Source organism: Hemitrygon akajei, chromosome 5 (assembly GCF_048418815.1).
Source record: "Hemitrygon akajei chromosome 5, sHemAka1.3, whole genome shotgun sequence".
Classification (NCBI taxonomy): domain Eukaryota; kingdom Metazoa; phylum Chordata; class Chondrichthyes; order Myliobatiformes; family Dasyatidae; genus Hemitrygon; species Hemitrygon akajei.
In genome coordinates, this window is record NC_133128.1 from 116600773 (window position 1) to 116619609 (window position 18837).

Genomic DNA, 18837 nt, shown 5'->3' on the forward strand with positions numbered 1-18837 from the left:
CTTTTCACAATATTATGTACTGTAGATGTTGAAAGACATCTCTGCAATCTTGCGTTGGGAAATGTTCCTTTTGAACTGACTAACAATTCTCTCACAAATTTTGGCACAAAGGGGTGAGCCACGACCCATCCTTGCTTGCAAAGACTGAGCCTTTGATGGACGCTACTTTTATACCCAGTCATGATGCCTCACCTGCTACCAATTAGCCTGCTTAATGTGGAGTCTTCCAAACCGGTGTTACTTGAATATTCTGCGCACTTTTCAATCTTATTTTAACTCTGTCCCAACTTTTGTTGAGTGTGTTGCAGCCGTCAAATTCTAAATTTGTGTATATTTACAAAATACAATTAAGTTGGTCAGTAATACTATTGAAAATCTTTTCTTTGTACTTTTGTCAGTTAAATAAAGGTTCATGTGAATTAACATATCACAGAATTTTGTTTTTATTGCATTTTGGAAAATATCCCAACTTTTCTAGAAATGGGGTTTGTATTTATTTATTATTATTGTTGTTTTCTTTTTGTATTTGCACAGTATGTCTGTACATTTCTTTTTCTGTGTGTGTGTAGTTTTTCATTGATTCTATTGTATTTCTTTGTATCTGCCGTGAATCCCTTTGAGAAAATGAATCTTAGGGTAGTATATGGTGACCATATATGTACTTTGATAATAAATGTAATTTGAACTTTGAAATGTCCAAACCCTTATCCCAAAACTGTGCTCCTCATCTGAAATTTCTAGTCTGTAGAATCATCTCTCAGCACCTATTCTATCAAATCTCTGTGGAATCTTGCAACTCCAAATTATTTTTTAATTTTCAAAGCTCCATTGTGGCAGAAGGAAAATGCTGATCTCGAGCCTCTGCTGCCTTGCGGCTATACCCACTCATAGCACTGGCTTTGGGAGTAAATCCCAAGGAAAAGTCTAGAGCTGAAATCCCTAATGCAGCCTTATGTTGAATTCAATGCTGTGGAAATGCCTTTGATACTGCTGGTGCCAAACTGTATCAGTCTCTGCCGTTCCTTTGGATTTATCAGTTGCATGGAGAGAGGGAGCCTGCTGTGTGGACAACAGCATATCATTCTGCAGCTTGCATACTGGTTTGTGTATCGACTGACAGTGCTGCACCAACAATGCAGAACAGCTGACACACAACATCCACGTTCGGCCCCAACCAATGGAAGGCCTCGTGTGACAGGAATAACCGGCATGATAGGTGCCCTGTGGCTCTCTACACTAGGAGCTGGAACAAGTGTGCAGCTGGATGCAAGAAGCTTGGGCTTTGACCATAGTTTCAAGATTCAAGATGGTTAATGTCATTTCCGGTACACAAGTGCAAAGGAGAATAAAATCATTGTTACTCCAGATTCCATGCAGCACAAATAACACAGAAAGATAAATAACACAATAATAAAAGATGCAATAAATATAAATACGTAAGATACCATATATAGATAGATTGATTGTATGTCCATAAAGTGTACAAGTGTGTCTGTACATAGTGTGACTGACAGGAAATGGTGAATGAGTAGTGGTGGGGGGAGTTGTGGGGTAGGTTACTGGGTGGAGGTGTTGACTGCTTGGGGAAAGTAACTATTTTTGAATCAGATGGTCCTGGTGTACATGCTGTGTAGCCTCTTCCGTGATGGGAGTGGGACAAACAGTCCATGAACAGGGTGGGTGGGATCCTTCATGATGTTACTGGCCCTTTCCCAGCACTTTTCTGTATGTTCATAATGGCGGGTAGGCTGACGCCAGTGATGCATTGGGCAGTCTGTAAAAGGATGTGAGTATAGATGTGCATAGCCCAGCTCTCTTCATCCTCCTCAGAAAGTAGACACATTGGTTAGCTTTCTCGATTGTGTAGAATGTGTTCTGGAACCATACTATACTAGGTTGTGAAATATGTGCACACCCAGGAGTGTGAAACTGCTCAGTTTCCACTGCTGTGCTGCGGTGTGTGAGTGGAGTGAATTCTTTTGAAGTCGATAACAATCTCCTTTGTCTTTTGACATTGAGGAAGAAGTTAATTGTGTGGCACCAAGCCCTGAGAAATTCCACCTTCTCTCTGTAGGCCATCTCATTGTTGTTGGTGATGAGACCCACCGCTGTTGTGTCATCGGTGAATGTGATTGCTCGGGTATTTGGCCTTGCAGTCACGTGTGAGCAGAGTGTACAGCAGTGGGTTCAGCACACAGCCCTGGGGGTACCCCTGTTGAAGAGGATGAGCACTGTACCCTCCTCTGTTAGGGAATCCAACACCCATTTGGTGCTGCACAGTTGTGTATGGCAGGTAGGCTGGTGCAGGTAATGCATTAGGAAGTGCTGACAAACTTTTATTAAACCATAGTTAATCCAATCGAGAAGCTGAACTGTTTTATGAATTGTCATGACTCTGATGTGTTCTTACCTGATACTTCAGTATGGCATCATCGAAACGATTCACCTCGTAACGCTCAGCATTGTAATACTTCACCTGAAGGAAAAGGTAGTCAGTGCACGTCTGAGAAACACAAGTAAATCTGCAGAGCAACACACACAAAATGTTGGAGCAACTCAGGTCAGGTAGCATCTATGGAAAGGAATAAAGAATCGACAGTTCAGGCTCGAGACCCTTCATCAGGATCTTCTAGTGCTCAAACAGGAGGCCCAAAGCATCGACTCCTTATCCCTTCCATAAATGCTGCCTGACCTGCTAAGTTCCTCCTGCACTTTTGGCAGCATTACTTAAGTCTGAGCTGTAAACAAAGATACAAACGCATTTATTCAATGCAGTCAGGTGATTACCAATATAAAGTTCAGCACTCTAAAATGTCAGTGTGTATGTGTCCAGGCTGAGAAAGAGGAAAATTAGATTCATGCACTGTCTTATCTCACTGTGGTATCGCACCCATTCTTCAGACATGGAACAATTCCCAGAATAAGGCCATTTCAAGACAGCATATCAAGTACAGACTTCTGCATTTATAGTAGACTTTTTATAATGCTGTTAATATTGCTGCTTACATTTTATTACATTTTAAATACATGCTGGTATCTATGTGTTTATGCACATTTGATTCCATATTTGTACTTCTAACTTTATTTTTACATAATGCTTTAGACTGCACCATTGTTGAACGTTGTTGCTTTTTGTTGCTGGTCGTGCCCTGACCAACACATCACAGCAATTTCCTAATATAGTTGATTCCAGCTAACTGGGCCATCAGTTAATCAGAGCAGCCACTTACTTGGGACAACTCTTACAAGAACAAAAACAAATTGAGAAAATAGCCGGGATTCCCTTTGTTTATTTGGGACACTGTGCTGCTCAATTGGGATAGGAGACTGGTGCTGAACAGTTTCTAACTCACATCAGCCGTGTGTATTTGTGTGGCCATTAGCATTAGACACTACGCTGTGCTTAGAGTGAACAGTTTCTATATAGCATCAGTTGTGTGTGCTTGTGTTACATTATCCATTTGGGCTAGCAGATGCTGATTCAAAAAGCAGTGACTTTTGATGATGTTGTTTTCTATTTTGACTTGAAAAAACTTTAGACCCTTGCTCAGATACCATGATAAGATCTGACATTAGCCAATAAAATTACCCTGATTTTGTTTATTTACAGTTAATCAAAAGAACATGGCAGCGTACACCGGATGATTTCCTCTGTCAATAACCATTACAAACTAATACACAGCTTTATAGTACTGTGGTAGTATTGGTAGTGTTCAAATTTGTTATCTATTTTGTTTAAACACCTTATTTGTTAATCAGTTATTTGGTAGTTTGCCTTTTTAAAAAATAACTTTTTAACTATTTCCATGAAACTTCGGCTAATTGGGGCAGTGGCTTAATGGGGCCAAAATGTATTGGTCCTGATGCGTCTCAATCATGTGGCAGTAACTCAATGCATAAAAGCATGCTGACGTGGTCAAGGGATTCAGTTGTTGTTCAAACCAAACATCAGAATGGGGAAGAAATTTGATCAAAGTGACTTTAACCATGGAATGATTGTGGGTGCCAGATGGGATGGTGTGAGTATCTCAGAACTCAAATAACCACGCATTACAACAGTGGTGTGCAGAAGAGCATCTCTGAATGCACAACACGTCAAACCTTTAAGTGGATGGCCCACAGCAGCAGACCATGAACATACATCCTGTACCTAATAAAGTGATCATTGCGTGTATCTATGGTGGGCATAAAAGAACCCTACCTTTATCTGACCAACAGGGAAGTTTCTCTCTACTATTCTTGCCCCGATATGTTTTATAAATTACCTCACATTTATTGCCCCAATTAACATGCAATGGAATAGGTTGTATAGTCGTTCATTACAAGTATCGGAAAAAGGTGCTGAAGTTGCAAACTCAGCCAGCTCCATTGTGGGCACTAGTCTCCCCAGCCTTGAGGGCACCTTCAAAAGGTGACACCTCAAAGAGGCGGCATCTTTCATTATGGACCCCATCACCCAGGAAATCCCCTCTTCACATTGCCACCATCAAGAAGGAGATACCAGAGCCTGAAGACATGCTCAACATTTTAGCTACAGCTTCATCTACGTCATGGTAGCATAGAGCTTAGCACGATGCTATTACAGCTCGGGTTGTCGGAGTTCGGAGTTCAATTTCAGTGCCGTCTTTAAGGAGTCTGTACGTCTTCCCTGTGGAACGTGCGGGTTTTTGCCAAGTCCCCTGCTTTCCTCCCACAGTCCAAAGACGTATTGGTAGATTAATTGGTCATGATGGTTATTAAATCCGGGTTGTCGGGGAGATTGTGGGCTGGTGCAGCTCAAAGGGCCAGGATGGCCTATTTTGCGCTGTAACTCTAAATAAATGTTTTTCTTCCCCTCTGCCATCAGATATCTGAACGAACAATGAACCAACAGATGAACACTACCTCACTATTTCTGAACTAATTATTGAATTTAATTTTATACATATATGTTTCTTATTGTAATTTATAGTTGCTTATGTAGAGCACAGCACTGCACTGCCGCCACAAAACAACAAATTTCACGATATGTCAGTGAGATTAAATGGGATTCTGATTCTGATTATGTTTATTGCCCAATTAACATGCAAAGAAACAGGCTGCATGGTCATTATGACATGTATAGTTGTGGAAGTTTGCTGTGCATACTAATATTATGTATACTTTCAAAGTTCTTCTAAGAGCAGAATTAGGCCATTTGGCCCATCAAGTCACTCCACCATTCCATCGTGGCTGATTTATTTTACCTCTCAACCCCACTCTCCTGTCTTTTACTAATCAAGAACTTATCAACCTTCATTTTAAATATACCCAATGACTTGGTTATCAGAATCCCACAGATTTACCACCCTCTGGCAAAAGAAATTTCTCCTCATCTTTATTCTAAATGGATCTTTTTATTCTGAGCAACACGCACATAATATGGTAATGCATTCATACTTTAATTATAAATCTTATTTTGACTTTCATTAGCTATGAAGAACATTGGTATGTAAAAGTTGAGGGAGGTAAATATGGATATGATTTTAATTTTATTTTTTTCTTAATGAAAGACATAAAATTGAAGCACTGTTACAATCAGACTGGCCACAAATCAACAAAGCAAAAAAAAACTTATCAAACCCGTGGGAAAGTAATCTCACATCAATTCATGCATTTTTCTTCAGCAATCATATAACATCTCCCCCTACCCTCCCACCACCTCCAGCAAGGCACCATCTCTTTACCCCTGCTAACAACTGTGTACCTTGTATCTCTCCATTCACTATGTGCACACGAACAATCCTTTAACCTAGACACATTGGATACCACAGATGATGGAAATCTGAAGTTACACAAACAAAGAACAATACAGCACAGTATAAGCCCTTCGGCCCACAATGTTGTGCTGACCCTTAAACCCTGCCTCCCATATAACCCTCCACCTTAAATTCCTCCATATACCTGTCTAGTAGTCTCTTAAACTTCACTAGTGTATCTGCCTCCACCACTGACTCAGGCAGTGCATTCCACGCACCAACCACTCTCTGAGTAAAAAACCTTCCTCTAATATCCCCCTTGAACTTCCCACCTCTTACCTTAAAGCCATGTCCTCTTGTACTGAGCAGTGGTGCCCTGGGGAAGAGGCGCTGGCTATCCACTCTATCTATTCCTCTTAATATTATGTACACCTCTATCATGTCTCCTCTTATCCTCCTTCTCTCCAAAGAGTAAAGCCCTAGCTCCCTTAATCTCTGATCATAATGCATACTCTCTAAAGCATGCAGCACCCCAGTAAATCTCTTCTGTACCCTTTCCAATGCTTCCACATCCTTCCTATAGTGAGTCGACCAGAACTGGACACAGTACTCCAAGTGTGGCCTAACCAGAGTTTTATAGAGCTGCATCATTACATCGTGACTTTTAAACTCTATCCCTTGACTTATGAAAGCTAACACCCCATAAGCTTTCTTAACTACCCTATCTACCTGTGAGGCAACTTTCAGGGATCTGTGGACATGTACCCCCCAGATCCCTCTGCTCCTCCACACTCCCAAGAATCCTGCCATTTACTGTGTACTCTGCCTTGGAGTTTGTCCTTCCAAAGTGTACCACCTCACACTTCTCCGGGCTGAACTCCATCTGCCACTTCTCAGCCCACTTCTGCATCCTATCAATGTCTCTCTGCAATCTTCGACAATCCTCTACACTATCCACAACACCACCAACCTTTGTGTCATCTGCAAACTTGCCAACCCACCCTTCTACCCCCACATCCAGGTCGTTAATAAAAATCACAAAAAGTAGAGGTCCCAGAACCGATCCTTGTGGGACACCACTAGTCACAACCCTCCAATCCGAATGTACTCCCTCCAACACGACCCTCTGCTTTCTGCAGGCAAGCCAATTCTGAATCCACCTGGCTAAACTTCCCTGGATCCCATGCCTTCTGACTTTCTGAATAAGCCTACCATGTGGATCCTTGTCAAATGCCTTACTAAAATCCATGTAGATCACATCCACTGCACTACCCTCATCTATATGCCTGGTCACCTCCTCAAAGAACTCTATCAGGCTTGTTAGGCACAATCTGCCCTTCACAAAGCCATGCTGACTGTCCCTGATCAGACCATGATTCTCTAAATGTCCACAGATTCTATCTTTAAGAATCTTTTCCAACAGCTTTCCCACCACAGACGTAAGGCTCACTGGTCTATAATTATCCAGACTATCCCTACTACCTTTTTTGAACGAGGAGACAACATTCACCTCCCTCCAATCCTCCGGTACCATACCCGTGGACAACGAGGACATAAAGATCCTAGCCAGAGGCTCAGCAATCTCTTCCCTTGCCTCATGGAGCAGCCTGGGGAATATTCCATCAGGCCCTGGGGACTTATCCGTCCTAATGTATTTTAACAACTCCCAACACTTCCTCTCCCTTAATATCAACATGCTCCAGAACATCAACCTCACTCATACTGTCCTCACCGTCATCAAGTTCCCTCTCAGTGGTGAATACCAAAGAGAAGTATTCATTGAGGACCTTGCTCACTTCCACAGCCTCCAGGCACATCTTCCCATCCTTATCTCTAATCAGTTCTATCTTCACTCCTGTCAACCTTTTGTTCTTCACATAATTGAAGAATGCTTTGGAGTTTTCCTTTACCCTACTCACCAAGGCCTTCTCATGCCCCCTTCTTGCTCTCCTCAGCCCCTTCTTAAGCTCCTTTCTCGCAACCTTGTATTCCTCAATAGACCCATCTGATCCTTGCTTCCTAAACCTCATGTATGCTGCCTTCTTCCATCTGACTAGATTCTCCACCTCACTTGTCACCCATGGTTCCTTCACCCTACCATTCTTTATCTTCCTCACCCGGACAAATTTATCCCTAACATCCTGCAAGAGATCCCTAAACATCGACCACATGTCCATAGTACATTTCCCTGCAAAAACATCATCCCAATTCACATCTGCAAGTTCTAGCCTTATAGCCTCATAATTTGCCCTTCCCCAATTAAAAATTTTCCTGTCCTCTCTGATTCTATCCTTTTCCATGATAATATTAAAGGCCAGGGAGCGGTGATCACTGTCCCCCAGATGCTCACCCACTGAGAGATCTGTGACCTGACCTGGTCTGTTACCTAATACTAGATCTAGCACGGCATTCCCCTAGTCAGCCTGTCAATATACTGTGACAGGAATCCATCCTGGACACACTTGACAAACTCTGCCCCGTCTAAACCACTGGAACTAATCAGGTGCCAATCAATATTAGGGAAGTTAAAGTCACCCATGAATACAACCCTAAACAAAAGGCTGGATGACCACAGCATCTATGGAGGGAAGTAAACAGCCGATGTTTCAGGTTGAGACCACTCATGAGGACTGGAAAGGAAAGGGAAAGAAGACAGAATAAGAAGGTTGGGACAATGGGTGTGGGGGGGGGGGTAGGAGTATAAATTAATAGATGATAGGTGAGACCAAATGAGGGGAAAGGTGGGTGGGTCTGGCTGTTTGCCAGGTATACCCCCCTTCCCCCTGGGTCTAAGCCTTGGTTTAATTTATTTAATTTTTTTGAAAAAATTATGTTATAGTACATTTTATGTATGGCACTGTACTACTGTCACAAAACATTGAAATTCAAAACATATGTTAGTAATAATAAAACTAATTCTGATTCTGATCTCGTCCCCTTCCTTTCCTGTTCTGAACCAGGGCCTCAACTTGAAACATCAACTGTTTATTCCTCTCTATAGATGCTGCCTGACATGCTGTGTTCCTCCAACATGCTGCATGAGTTGCTCCATCCTTTCAGCTGCTGTTCACTTTAGCAGGTGTCTGATGTGGGAAGTGTAATGACCTCAGGAAATCAACATTACCGTTTCAAAGTTGAGCAAGGAGTCAACGGCCTTAGACTTTGCCTCGTTGTCCCTGGTGTTCATTTCTCTCCTGTACTTCGTTCTCCATTCAGTTATCAGAATGGTTGCAGCTGCAGACCAAGAAAAAGCAACAGCATGAAACAATTATATAAATAAAACCTAAAGTCATTATAATGGCTATAATGAGTGGAAATCAAGATAGCATTCTCAACCAGTTACCAGTCACATCAGGGAAAACACTCCTGAAAGATCGCTCACATCCTTCATCTTGAGTAGATGAAGATTAAAGATTAGCTCTATTTGTCACATGTCATAAGACTGGAAATGGCTAATACTAAAGCATAAGAGGAAATTATAGGCTAGTGAGCCTGGCATCAGTAATAGGCAAGTTATTGGTAGGTGTTCTAAGAGACTGGACATACACTGGTAGTGTTTTGATAGACAGGGACTGATTAGGGATAGTCAACATGGCTTTGTACATGGTAGACCGTGTCTAACCAATCTTATAGAGGTTTTTGAGGAAGTTACCATCTTCTCATTGCTACCATCAGGGAGGAGGTACAGGAGCCTGAAGACACACACTCAACATTTTAGGAACAGCTTCTTCCCTTCTGCCATCAGATATCTGAATGGGCAATGAATGCATGAACACTACCTCAGTATTTTATCCTCTCTTTTGCACTACATATCTAATTTAATTTTTTTGTATTTATACTTCTCACTGTAATTTACAGCTTTTTTGCCACAAAACAAAAAGTCACAACATATGCCAGTGATATTAAACCTGATTCTGAATTGTCACTTGTTATACTGAAGCATACAACGAAATGTGTTGCATTGTGCCATATCAAATGAGTGAGGATTGTACTAGGCAGAGCAGTGTCAGCCTAGTATGTCCACAACTCACTAGCCCTGACCGTACATCCTTTTGGAATGCGGGAGGAAACTGGAACACCCAGAGGAAATCCACGTGGTCATGGGAAGAATGTAAAATCTCCTTACAGACAGTAATGGAAATCAAACCCTGACTTTACGGTTGGCATTGTAAAGTGTTGCGCTAACCATGCCACCCACTATCAAGTTACCACTCATCCTCCATCACTCCAAAGAGAAAAGTCACAACTCGCTCAGCCTTTCCTCATATGGCATGTTCTTTAAGCCAGGCAGCATTTTGGTAGATCTCCTCCACACCCCCTCTAAAGCTTCTACATCCTTCCTATAATGAGGCAACCAGAACTGAACACAGTATTCCAAATATGGTCTAACCAGAGTTTTATAGAGGTGCAACATTAATCATGGCTGTTGAACTCAGTCTCCTGATTAATGAAGGCCAACACACCAAAAGCCATTTTAACAACCTATCAACTTGCGCACCCTTTGAGGTATCCAAGATCCCTCTGTTCCTCCGCACTCAAGAACCCTGCTACTAACCTTGTACTCCACCTTCAAATTTAACCTTTCAAAGTGAATCACTTCACAGTCTTTCTCGATTGAACATCTGCCACTTCTCCATCCAGCTCTGCATCCAATCAATGCACCGTTATATCCTATTACAACCCTCTACACCAGAGGTGTCGAACTCAATTGCACATGGGGCCAAAACTGAAAGCACACTTTAGGTCGCGGGCCGAACAGGATAAACATTTATTGAACACACTAAAACTAAACATTTTTTGAACATAAATATGAATAAAAACAGACAGGAATATTATTCCAGAAAAAATAAACTAAAACTTTAAATAACTTAAATATTTTGCTCTCCATAAAAATATCTCCTGTCAGTATTATACAAGTTAGAAATATGAGCATGCTGCAAAAAAACCCTGAAAATATAAATAAAATTTGTGCTTTTCTGCAAAAGTTAAAACAACAAATCAAAACACTCAGTTTTCTTTGCTCTTATGCCGTTTTGTCAGAGCTGGATGCTTGGCATCTTTTCTTGGCAACAAGTTCGTTTAGGTTTGGTGTAAGGTTCTGTGTTGTGGAGATTCTCAGGATGGACTGCAGGTGTTCATCAGTGAGACGATTTCTGTGTGATGTTTTGTTAATCTTCATCACTGAGAAAAGCTTCTCACACAGATATGTGCTACCAAACATGCACAAGGTTTGAGCCGCATGTAGACGGAGCTGAGTCATTGCTTCAGGAATGGAGCGAATAAACTGTACGGGCCCTGCAGTGTCGTACTTTGCCTTTAGTGTCCCATTACACTGCAGCTTTGACTTCAGAATAGCGTTGTATACAGCAACAGACGCTTGACGCGGGAATGTTCCCGGGTAGCCTATCGGCAGCTGTTGCGCTGCATTATGGGATCTGTAGTTTGTGTGTTATCAGCGCTTCATATCGCCAGGCCATTAATAATTAAAATAATAGATCTATCTAAAATGATCTCGCGGGCCGGATATAATTGTATGCTGGGCCGGATATGGCCCACGGGCCTTGTGTTTGACACCTATGCTCTACACTATCCACAATACCACCTGCAAATTCCTGTCATCTGCAAACTTACTAACCCATCCTCCACTTCCTCATCCAAGTTATTTATAAAAATCACAAAGATCAGTGTTCCCTGAACAGACCCTTGCAGAACACCACTGCTCACCAACCCCCAGATAGAACTACTTCCATTTACTACCACCCTCTGCTCTCTGTGCACAAACCAATTCCAAATACACACAACTAAGTCTCCATGGATCCCATGCTCATGGCTTTTTGAACAAGTCTACCCATGGGGAACCTTGTCAAATGCCTTACTAAAATCCATATACACTATATCTAACACCAGACTGTCACCAATTTGTTCGTTCACCTAGGAAAACTCAAGTAGCGTCATTAGGAACAACCAGCCATGATCAAGTGGCAGAGCAGACTCAATGAACCAAATGGCCTAATTTGGCTCCTATGTCTGATGGTCTTATTCAAGTTTCTTACACTTGGCAAATATTCTCAGCACAAACCACCAAGTACAATACAGATTGAGCATGTAATCAACCATTACTGGATTATCTATGATTAGATAGTAGCAGAACCATACTCAGTGATTAATTTATTAGGTTTACCTATAGACCTGCATGTTAATGCAAATATCTAATCAGTTAATCACATGGCAGCAAGTCAATGCATAAAAGCATGCAGACATAAGACGATAAGATATAGGAGCAAGATTAGGCCATTTGGCTTGGCCATTCCATCATGGCTGATTTATTACCCCAATGTCTTGCTTTCTCCCTGTAACCTTTGACACCACGACTAATCAAGAACCTATCAACTTCTGTTTTAAATATACTTAATGACTTTGCCTCCACAGCTGTCTGTGACAATTAAGTCCACAGTTTCACCACCGTCTTGCTAAAGAAATTCCTCCTCATCTCTGTCCTCCCTCTATTCTGAGACAGTGCCCTCTGGTTTTAGACTCTCCTACTATAGGAAACATGCTCCTCACATCCACTCTATCTAGGCTTTCAATATTCATTAGGTTTCAAGGAGATTCTCCTCCCTCATTCCTCAAAACTCCAGCAAGTACAGGTCCAAAGCCATCAGACACTCCTCATACAATAATCCTTTCATTCCTGGGATTATTCTTGTGAACCTCCTCTGGACCTCCTCCAATGCCAGCACATCTTTTCGTAGAGAAGGGACCCAAAATGCCTCAAAATACTCCGTTCGGTCTGACTAATGTCTTATAAAGCCTCAGAATTACATTCTTGATGTTATATTCTAGTCCTCTTGAAATGAATGACATTGCACTTGCCTTCCTCACCACAGATTCAACCTACGTTAACCTCTGGGGAATCTCGTTCGTACAAGGACTCCCAAGCTCCTTTGCACCTGGTCATGATCAAGAGGTTCAGTTGTTGCTCAGACCAAACATTTGAATGGGGAAGAAATATGATCTAAGTGATTTTGACCATTAAATGATGGTGAGTGCAACAGGGTGGGTTGTGCCTCTCAAAAACTGTTGATCTCCTGGGATTTTCATACACAGCAGTCTCTAGCGTTTACAGGGAATGGTGCAACAAACAAAAAACATCCAGTGAGTGGCAGTTCTGTGGGCAAAAACACCTTATTAATGAGAGAGGTGAGAGGAGAATGGACAGACTGGTTCAAGCTGACAGGAAGGCGACAGTAACTCAAATAATCATGCATTACAACATCTCCGAATATACAACACATTGAACTTTCAAGTGGATGAGCTACAGCAGCAGAGGACCATGAACATACACTCAGTGGCCACTTTATTAGGTACAAGAGATACATATGAGCAATAAAGATAATCTTTAATCTTTACATGATGCTATATGCCTGCATGTAAGTTTTTCATTGCATCTGTGCATACACGTACTTGTGCATATAACATTACTCAGAGTTACAGTTAACTTATTGCCAAAGTACATATACGTCATAATATACTACCTTAACATTCAATTTTTCTAGGCATTTATAGGAAAATAAAGGAATACAATAGAATTTTTGAAAAACTATGTATAAAGACTAAAAAAAGGTGCAAAAGACAATTTGCGTAAATAAATATACAGATAATATTGAGAAAGAAAACTGTAGGGTCCCTGAAAGCGAGTCCATAAGTTGTGGAATCAGTTCAGAGTTGGGGTGAGTGAAGTTATCCATGCCAGTTCAGGAGCCTGATGGTTGTAGGGTAATAACAAAACACTCAACTTTGACTTTCAAGACTCAAGTTTGTTTAATGTCATTTCCAGTCCACAGGTGTAAAGGAGAACAAAATAATTGTTAAACACGAGGAAGTCTGCAGATGCCGGAAATTCAAGCAACACACACAGAATGCTGGTGGAACACAGCAGGTCAGGCAGCATCTATAGGGAGAAGCGCTGTCGACAGCACTGCTCCCGAAAAATAATTGTTACTCTGGATCTGATGCAGCTCAAAAAAGATAAAGAACACAATAATAAAAGAAGCACAATAAGGATAAATGCATAGGATGGCTTATATACATAGCAACTCACACAAAATGCTGGAGGAACTCAGCAGGTCAGGCAGCATCTTACATACAAGCATCAGGTCCTGAGGAAGGGTCTCGGCCCCAAATGTTGACTCTTTATTCTTTTCCACAGATGCTGCCTGACCTACTGAGTTCCCCCATCATTTTGTGGATTTCCAACATCTGCAGATTTTCTCGTGCATATATACCAGATTGATTGTACGTCCGTAATGTGACATTAGGCACAGGGGTGTCTGTACATAAGATGACCTACAAGAAATGATAAAGTAGTGGTGGGGGGGGGGGGGGGAAGTTGGGTTAGTGGGTGGAAGTGTTCATCAGACTTACTGCTTAGGGAAAGTAACTATTTGTGAGTCTGGTGGTCCTAGCATGGATGCCTCCTCACTGATGGAAGTGAGACAAACAGTCCAAGAGCTGGGTGGGTGGGATTCTTTGAGTAGAGCCCATGGATTAGAAATTAATAAGAGAACCTAAGAAAGTCAACTTTCTTAGGATGTCTCTTTAGATAGTCCAGCAGGTACCTAATAAAGTGGCCACTGAGTGCAAGTAGATCTGCCTGTCAACTCTAGCAATCTCTATGTTCCTAAACAGAAGCTAAGTCAGGCACTCATTCACTTCTTGTTCGCTACTATTAACAATGCAGCGAAGTGTCAGTTTACTACTCCCGCAATGCCTCTCCTGACAATCAGTTCTTTCATATCAGACATTACCAATACAGGAAAGTGTGGCTCAGCACAACCCCCTCAATTACCTACTGTGGGGAACAAGTCATATTCTCTGGTTTCAGCTCTTGGTCAATCAGAGGTGGAATGGCTCTCTTTCATGTTTCCTGAATCACAGACATTAAAGCCAAACAGCTGGCCTCTCTAACAAAGGGAGTGATGTTCGATTACACGGAAAAGCCCCGAGGTAGCTCTTTAGGTTTCATCTGAACAGGCTCTCTCCCAAGAACACAGGATTTAATTATCATCAGAAAGCATTTTTCTGCTCTGAGTGATGTAAGATGAGACCACTTTAAAAGCTGGAGATTGCATTGTGCTGCCGACAGACAAACACACATCAATTCAGCATCACGTGCCCTTAATGGGACAGAAACAGTTACCATCTAGTAGCTCTTAAAGTGGCAAAGCCCTCTACTTCCAGCGACTCTCAGAACCACTCCAAACACTCTCAAAACAGGTGGGTTAGATTAAAAAAAAACGATTGGCTTTACTTTTGTCATATGCACAACATAACATAGGTGAAAAACACAAAATGCTGGCAGAACTCAGCAGGCCAGACAGCATCTATGGGAGGAGGTAGTGACGATGTTTCGGGCTGAAACCCTTCATCAGGAAGTATAGGTGAAATGTATTATTTGTGTCATTATTTGTATTATTTGTAGCCAGTCTGCAAGAGTTGCCACAGGTTTTGCATCAATATAGCTTTCCCACAGCTTACTAACCATAAGACGTATGTCTTTGGAAATAGGAGATATACAGAAACCTCAGCATTCATACCACCAGGTTCAAGAACAGTCATTACCCCACACCCATCAGGCTCCTGAATCAACATGGATAACTTCACTCACCTCAACAATGAACTGATTCCACAACCTACAGACTAACTATCAATGACTCTGCAACTCATGTTCTAAGTGTTTTGGATTATTATTCTTTTTATTTGCACAATATGGCTTCTTTTGCACATTGGTTGATTGTCAGTTTTTGTTTGTGTGTAGTTCTTCATTGACTCTCGTGTTCTACTGTTAATGCCTGCACAAAAATGAATTTCAAGGTAGTATATGCTGGCATATATGTACTCAATAATAATTTTAATTTGAACTTTGAGTATAAACCTTCCTCTATACTTTCCTATCAAAAACTCCCACAGCAGCCAGAGTGCCTCGGTCGATCTCAACCTACCTAAAGCATACATTTTCTCCTCCACAAGCACAAACTGGCAGCGGTGTGGCCCACCTGACAAAATGAATGGAAGTTACCCACCATTCTGTAGCACCTCTCCGAATGCGATACAGGGAAAACATACACAAGGTTTCACGCACGTGGGTATGCCACTACTTACATATTCCCATCCAAGTCTCAATACCATCCTAACATGGAGATATTCTGTTGATAGTACTTGATCCAAGCCCCAGATCTCCTCCAACCCACACTCCCAACTTTTGGACCACCTTCCTCAGAAGGCGATGGCTTTCCATCCATCACTTTCCCAAAAGCAGTTTGAGATGACTAATAAATCCTAATAATAAACCACTAAAATCAACATCTTGAAAAGGCTCCCTCGACAATGTTATTTACTTAAAGAACAACAAGGTAGCAGACTCTTCTGGCCCACCGAGCCCACGGCACCCCAGTCACGCCGATGTGACCAATTGACCTCAGAACCTGCACATTTTGGAATACGGGAGGAAAGGAAAACGCGGAGGAAACCCACGTAGCCACGGGGAAGACATGCAAGCTCCTTACAGGAAGCAGCAAGAATTGAACCCAGGTCCCTGGCGTTATTATAGTGTTATGTTAGCCACTAAAGATGAAAGATTTGCTTCATTAGTCGCTTGTGCTTTGCTACATACAGTGAAATGCGTCATTTGTGTTAACAACCAACACAGCCCAGTGATGTGCTGGGGCAGTCAGCAAGTGTCACCATGTTTCTGACACTTGGCATACAAGGCGTACCCACTACTTACCAACTCAAACACATACACCTTTGGAATGTGGGAGGAAACCAGAGTATTCCTTGCAGTGGGAGTTGTACCTAGGTCGCTGGCACTGCAAAAGCATCATGTTAACCGCCCCTATTGTTCCATTATAAACGTTTGGGGTAAAAATGCAAGGAACAAGATGCTTTTGAATAAGAAGGTGATTCAATTCCACATGTAGAATTGCAGAGACTCCCAAGTTAAGGAAACATTTTTATGTGCTACAGCAGGAGCACTGATCCCAGGTTGAACATTACTCACTAATTACAATGGAGTTATAGGCTGTGGCTCAGTGCCAATTACATTCGAGATTCAAGGAGGGCTTGGAGGCTGATGATTGGGATACGATTCTTTTTCGTGTGGAGGGTGGTTTGATGTTTCTCTCTGAATGACTTTCATGTTCCTTCTTGTTTTGTGGCTACCTAGAGAAGACACATTTGAGTTGTGTACGGATGATGTTTTGATAACAAGTGAGCCTTTGATCCAGTTCGTTTAATGTCATTTCCAATACGCAAGTTTAAAGGAGAACAGAATCATGTTACTCTGGATCCAAGGCAGCAAGCAAAAACACAGTAAGATAAAGAGCGTAGTAATAAAAAACACAATAAGTGTAAATACACAAGATAATATAAAAAGGGATTGATGGTATGAACATAAAGTGAGAGTAGGCACAAGTGTGTCTGTACATAAGGTGACAGGCAGGAAATGATAGTGGTGGTAGGGGTGCATGGAGAGGGGGCAGTGGGTTGAGGTGTTGATCAGCCTTGCAGTTTAAGGAAAGGAACTGAGGAGCTGGGCTTTCTCCAGTGTGAGTGCTTGATTTTATCACCATGGAAATGTTCCATTAAATCCTGATGTCCTTTAGACATTCTAAAGAGTTGTATGCTTCCATCCTGATGAAGGGCCTCAGCCCAAAACGTCGACTGTTTATTCATTTCTATAGATGCTGCCTGACCTGCTGAGTTCCTCCACCATTTTATGTGCATTGCTCTGGATCTCCAACATCTACAGAACCCCTTGTATTTATGTTTTTAGTTGTTGCAGCTATTATCAATTAGAAAAGACAATGAGTGGCACAGTAGCAGGGCTGCACAGTACTATAGTGGTTACCGTAATACTTTACAGTGCCAGTGAGCTGGGTTCACTTCACCAGTCTGTAAGGACTTTGTACAGTCTCCCCATGACTGTGTGAATTTTCCCCTGTGCTCCAGTTTCCTCCCACGTGCTAAAGATGTACGTTACAGTTAACGTGCTGTGGCGTGCTATTTTGACACCAGACGTATGGCAACACTTGTGGACTGCCCCAGCACATCCTTGGAATGTGTTGGTTATGATGCATTTCAGTGATGGTTTGATGATTCAATGTATGTGTGACAAATAAAGCTAATCTTTAAATCTCTCTTTAAATCTTTAGCCATTTAGACACCAGCAGCTGGCATTTATGCACATTTTATTCCATATCCATACTTTATCATCTAATTTATTTTTATATAATTCTTTATTCTTTATAATTGTTGCATGTTGTTGATTTTTGTTGCATGTCATGCCAACACACAACAGCAAATTCCTCAGATGTGTACCTGTATATGGCAAACAAAGTTGATCCTTTCTGCAATGGCTTCTTTGTAATGTTTCACTGCTAATGCTAATGTAATGGCTTCTCTGTAATGTTCATTGCTGATGTAATGGCTTCTCTGTAATGTTCATTGCTGATGTAATGCTTTCTCTGTAGCAGCAATGTTTGCGTTACGGCTAGGAGATAACGGGGCTTGGTATGCAGGGATTAGCCAATGAGAACATGTTGTTCTTTCTTGTCTATCTGGGAGCCAGGTCTTCATGGTCTTTTGTCGAGGAGAGACGAAGAGGGAAGACGCGTGTGGAGAGAGCTGGTAGAACACCAGACGGAGTGGACTGGGATCTGAGGGTCTGAAGGTCGGCGACATTCGGAGATCGATGGTGAAAGGATGACGATTGAGTGAGCTCGAACTGTAACTTTGACTTTGACTTGGGCCTTTTTATTTGTTTTGTTTATTTTCATGACTAACCCTATATTCAGATTAAGATTCATAAAGTCTGTCATTTAACTGCATATGGTGCACTGTCTGATATTTTGCGTTGTGGGTTTGTAACTGGGGGTACGTTACACAGCATTCACACAAATGTGATTACCCAGTTTGGCGGGGCCGAAGGCTGATTTCCCTAGACTAGTGGTCGCCAACCCGTCAATCGCAATCGACTGGTCAATCTTTGAGACTTTCCCAGTAGATCCCGAAAAAAAAAGAAAAATAAATACACAAATACTGTTGAGAGATTGTTTCCAGG

At 41.8% G+C, this 18837-nt stretch overlaps 1 protein-coding gene across 1 annotated transcript in view; it reads right to left on the reverse strand.

Moving 5' to 3' along the window:
• Nucleotides 1-18837, reverse strand: part of LOC140728086 (ATP-binding cassette sub-family B member 6-like) — a 225474-nt gene that overhangs the window by 127772 nt on the left and 78865 nt on the right. The window contains exons 8-9 of the mRNA XM_073046274.1: nucleotides 8842-8951; nucleotides 2411-2476 (exon numbers count right to left, since the gene is read on the reverse strand). Of these exons, the coding sequence (XP_072902375.1) occupies nucleotides 2411-2476; nucleotides 8842-8951 (176 nt within the window). The remainder of the gene's footprint in view (nucleotides 1-2410; nucleotides 2477-8841; nucleotides 8952-18837) is intronic.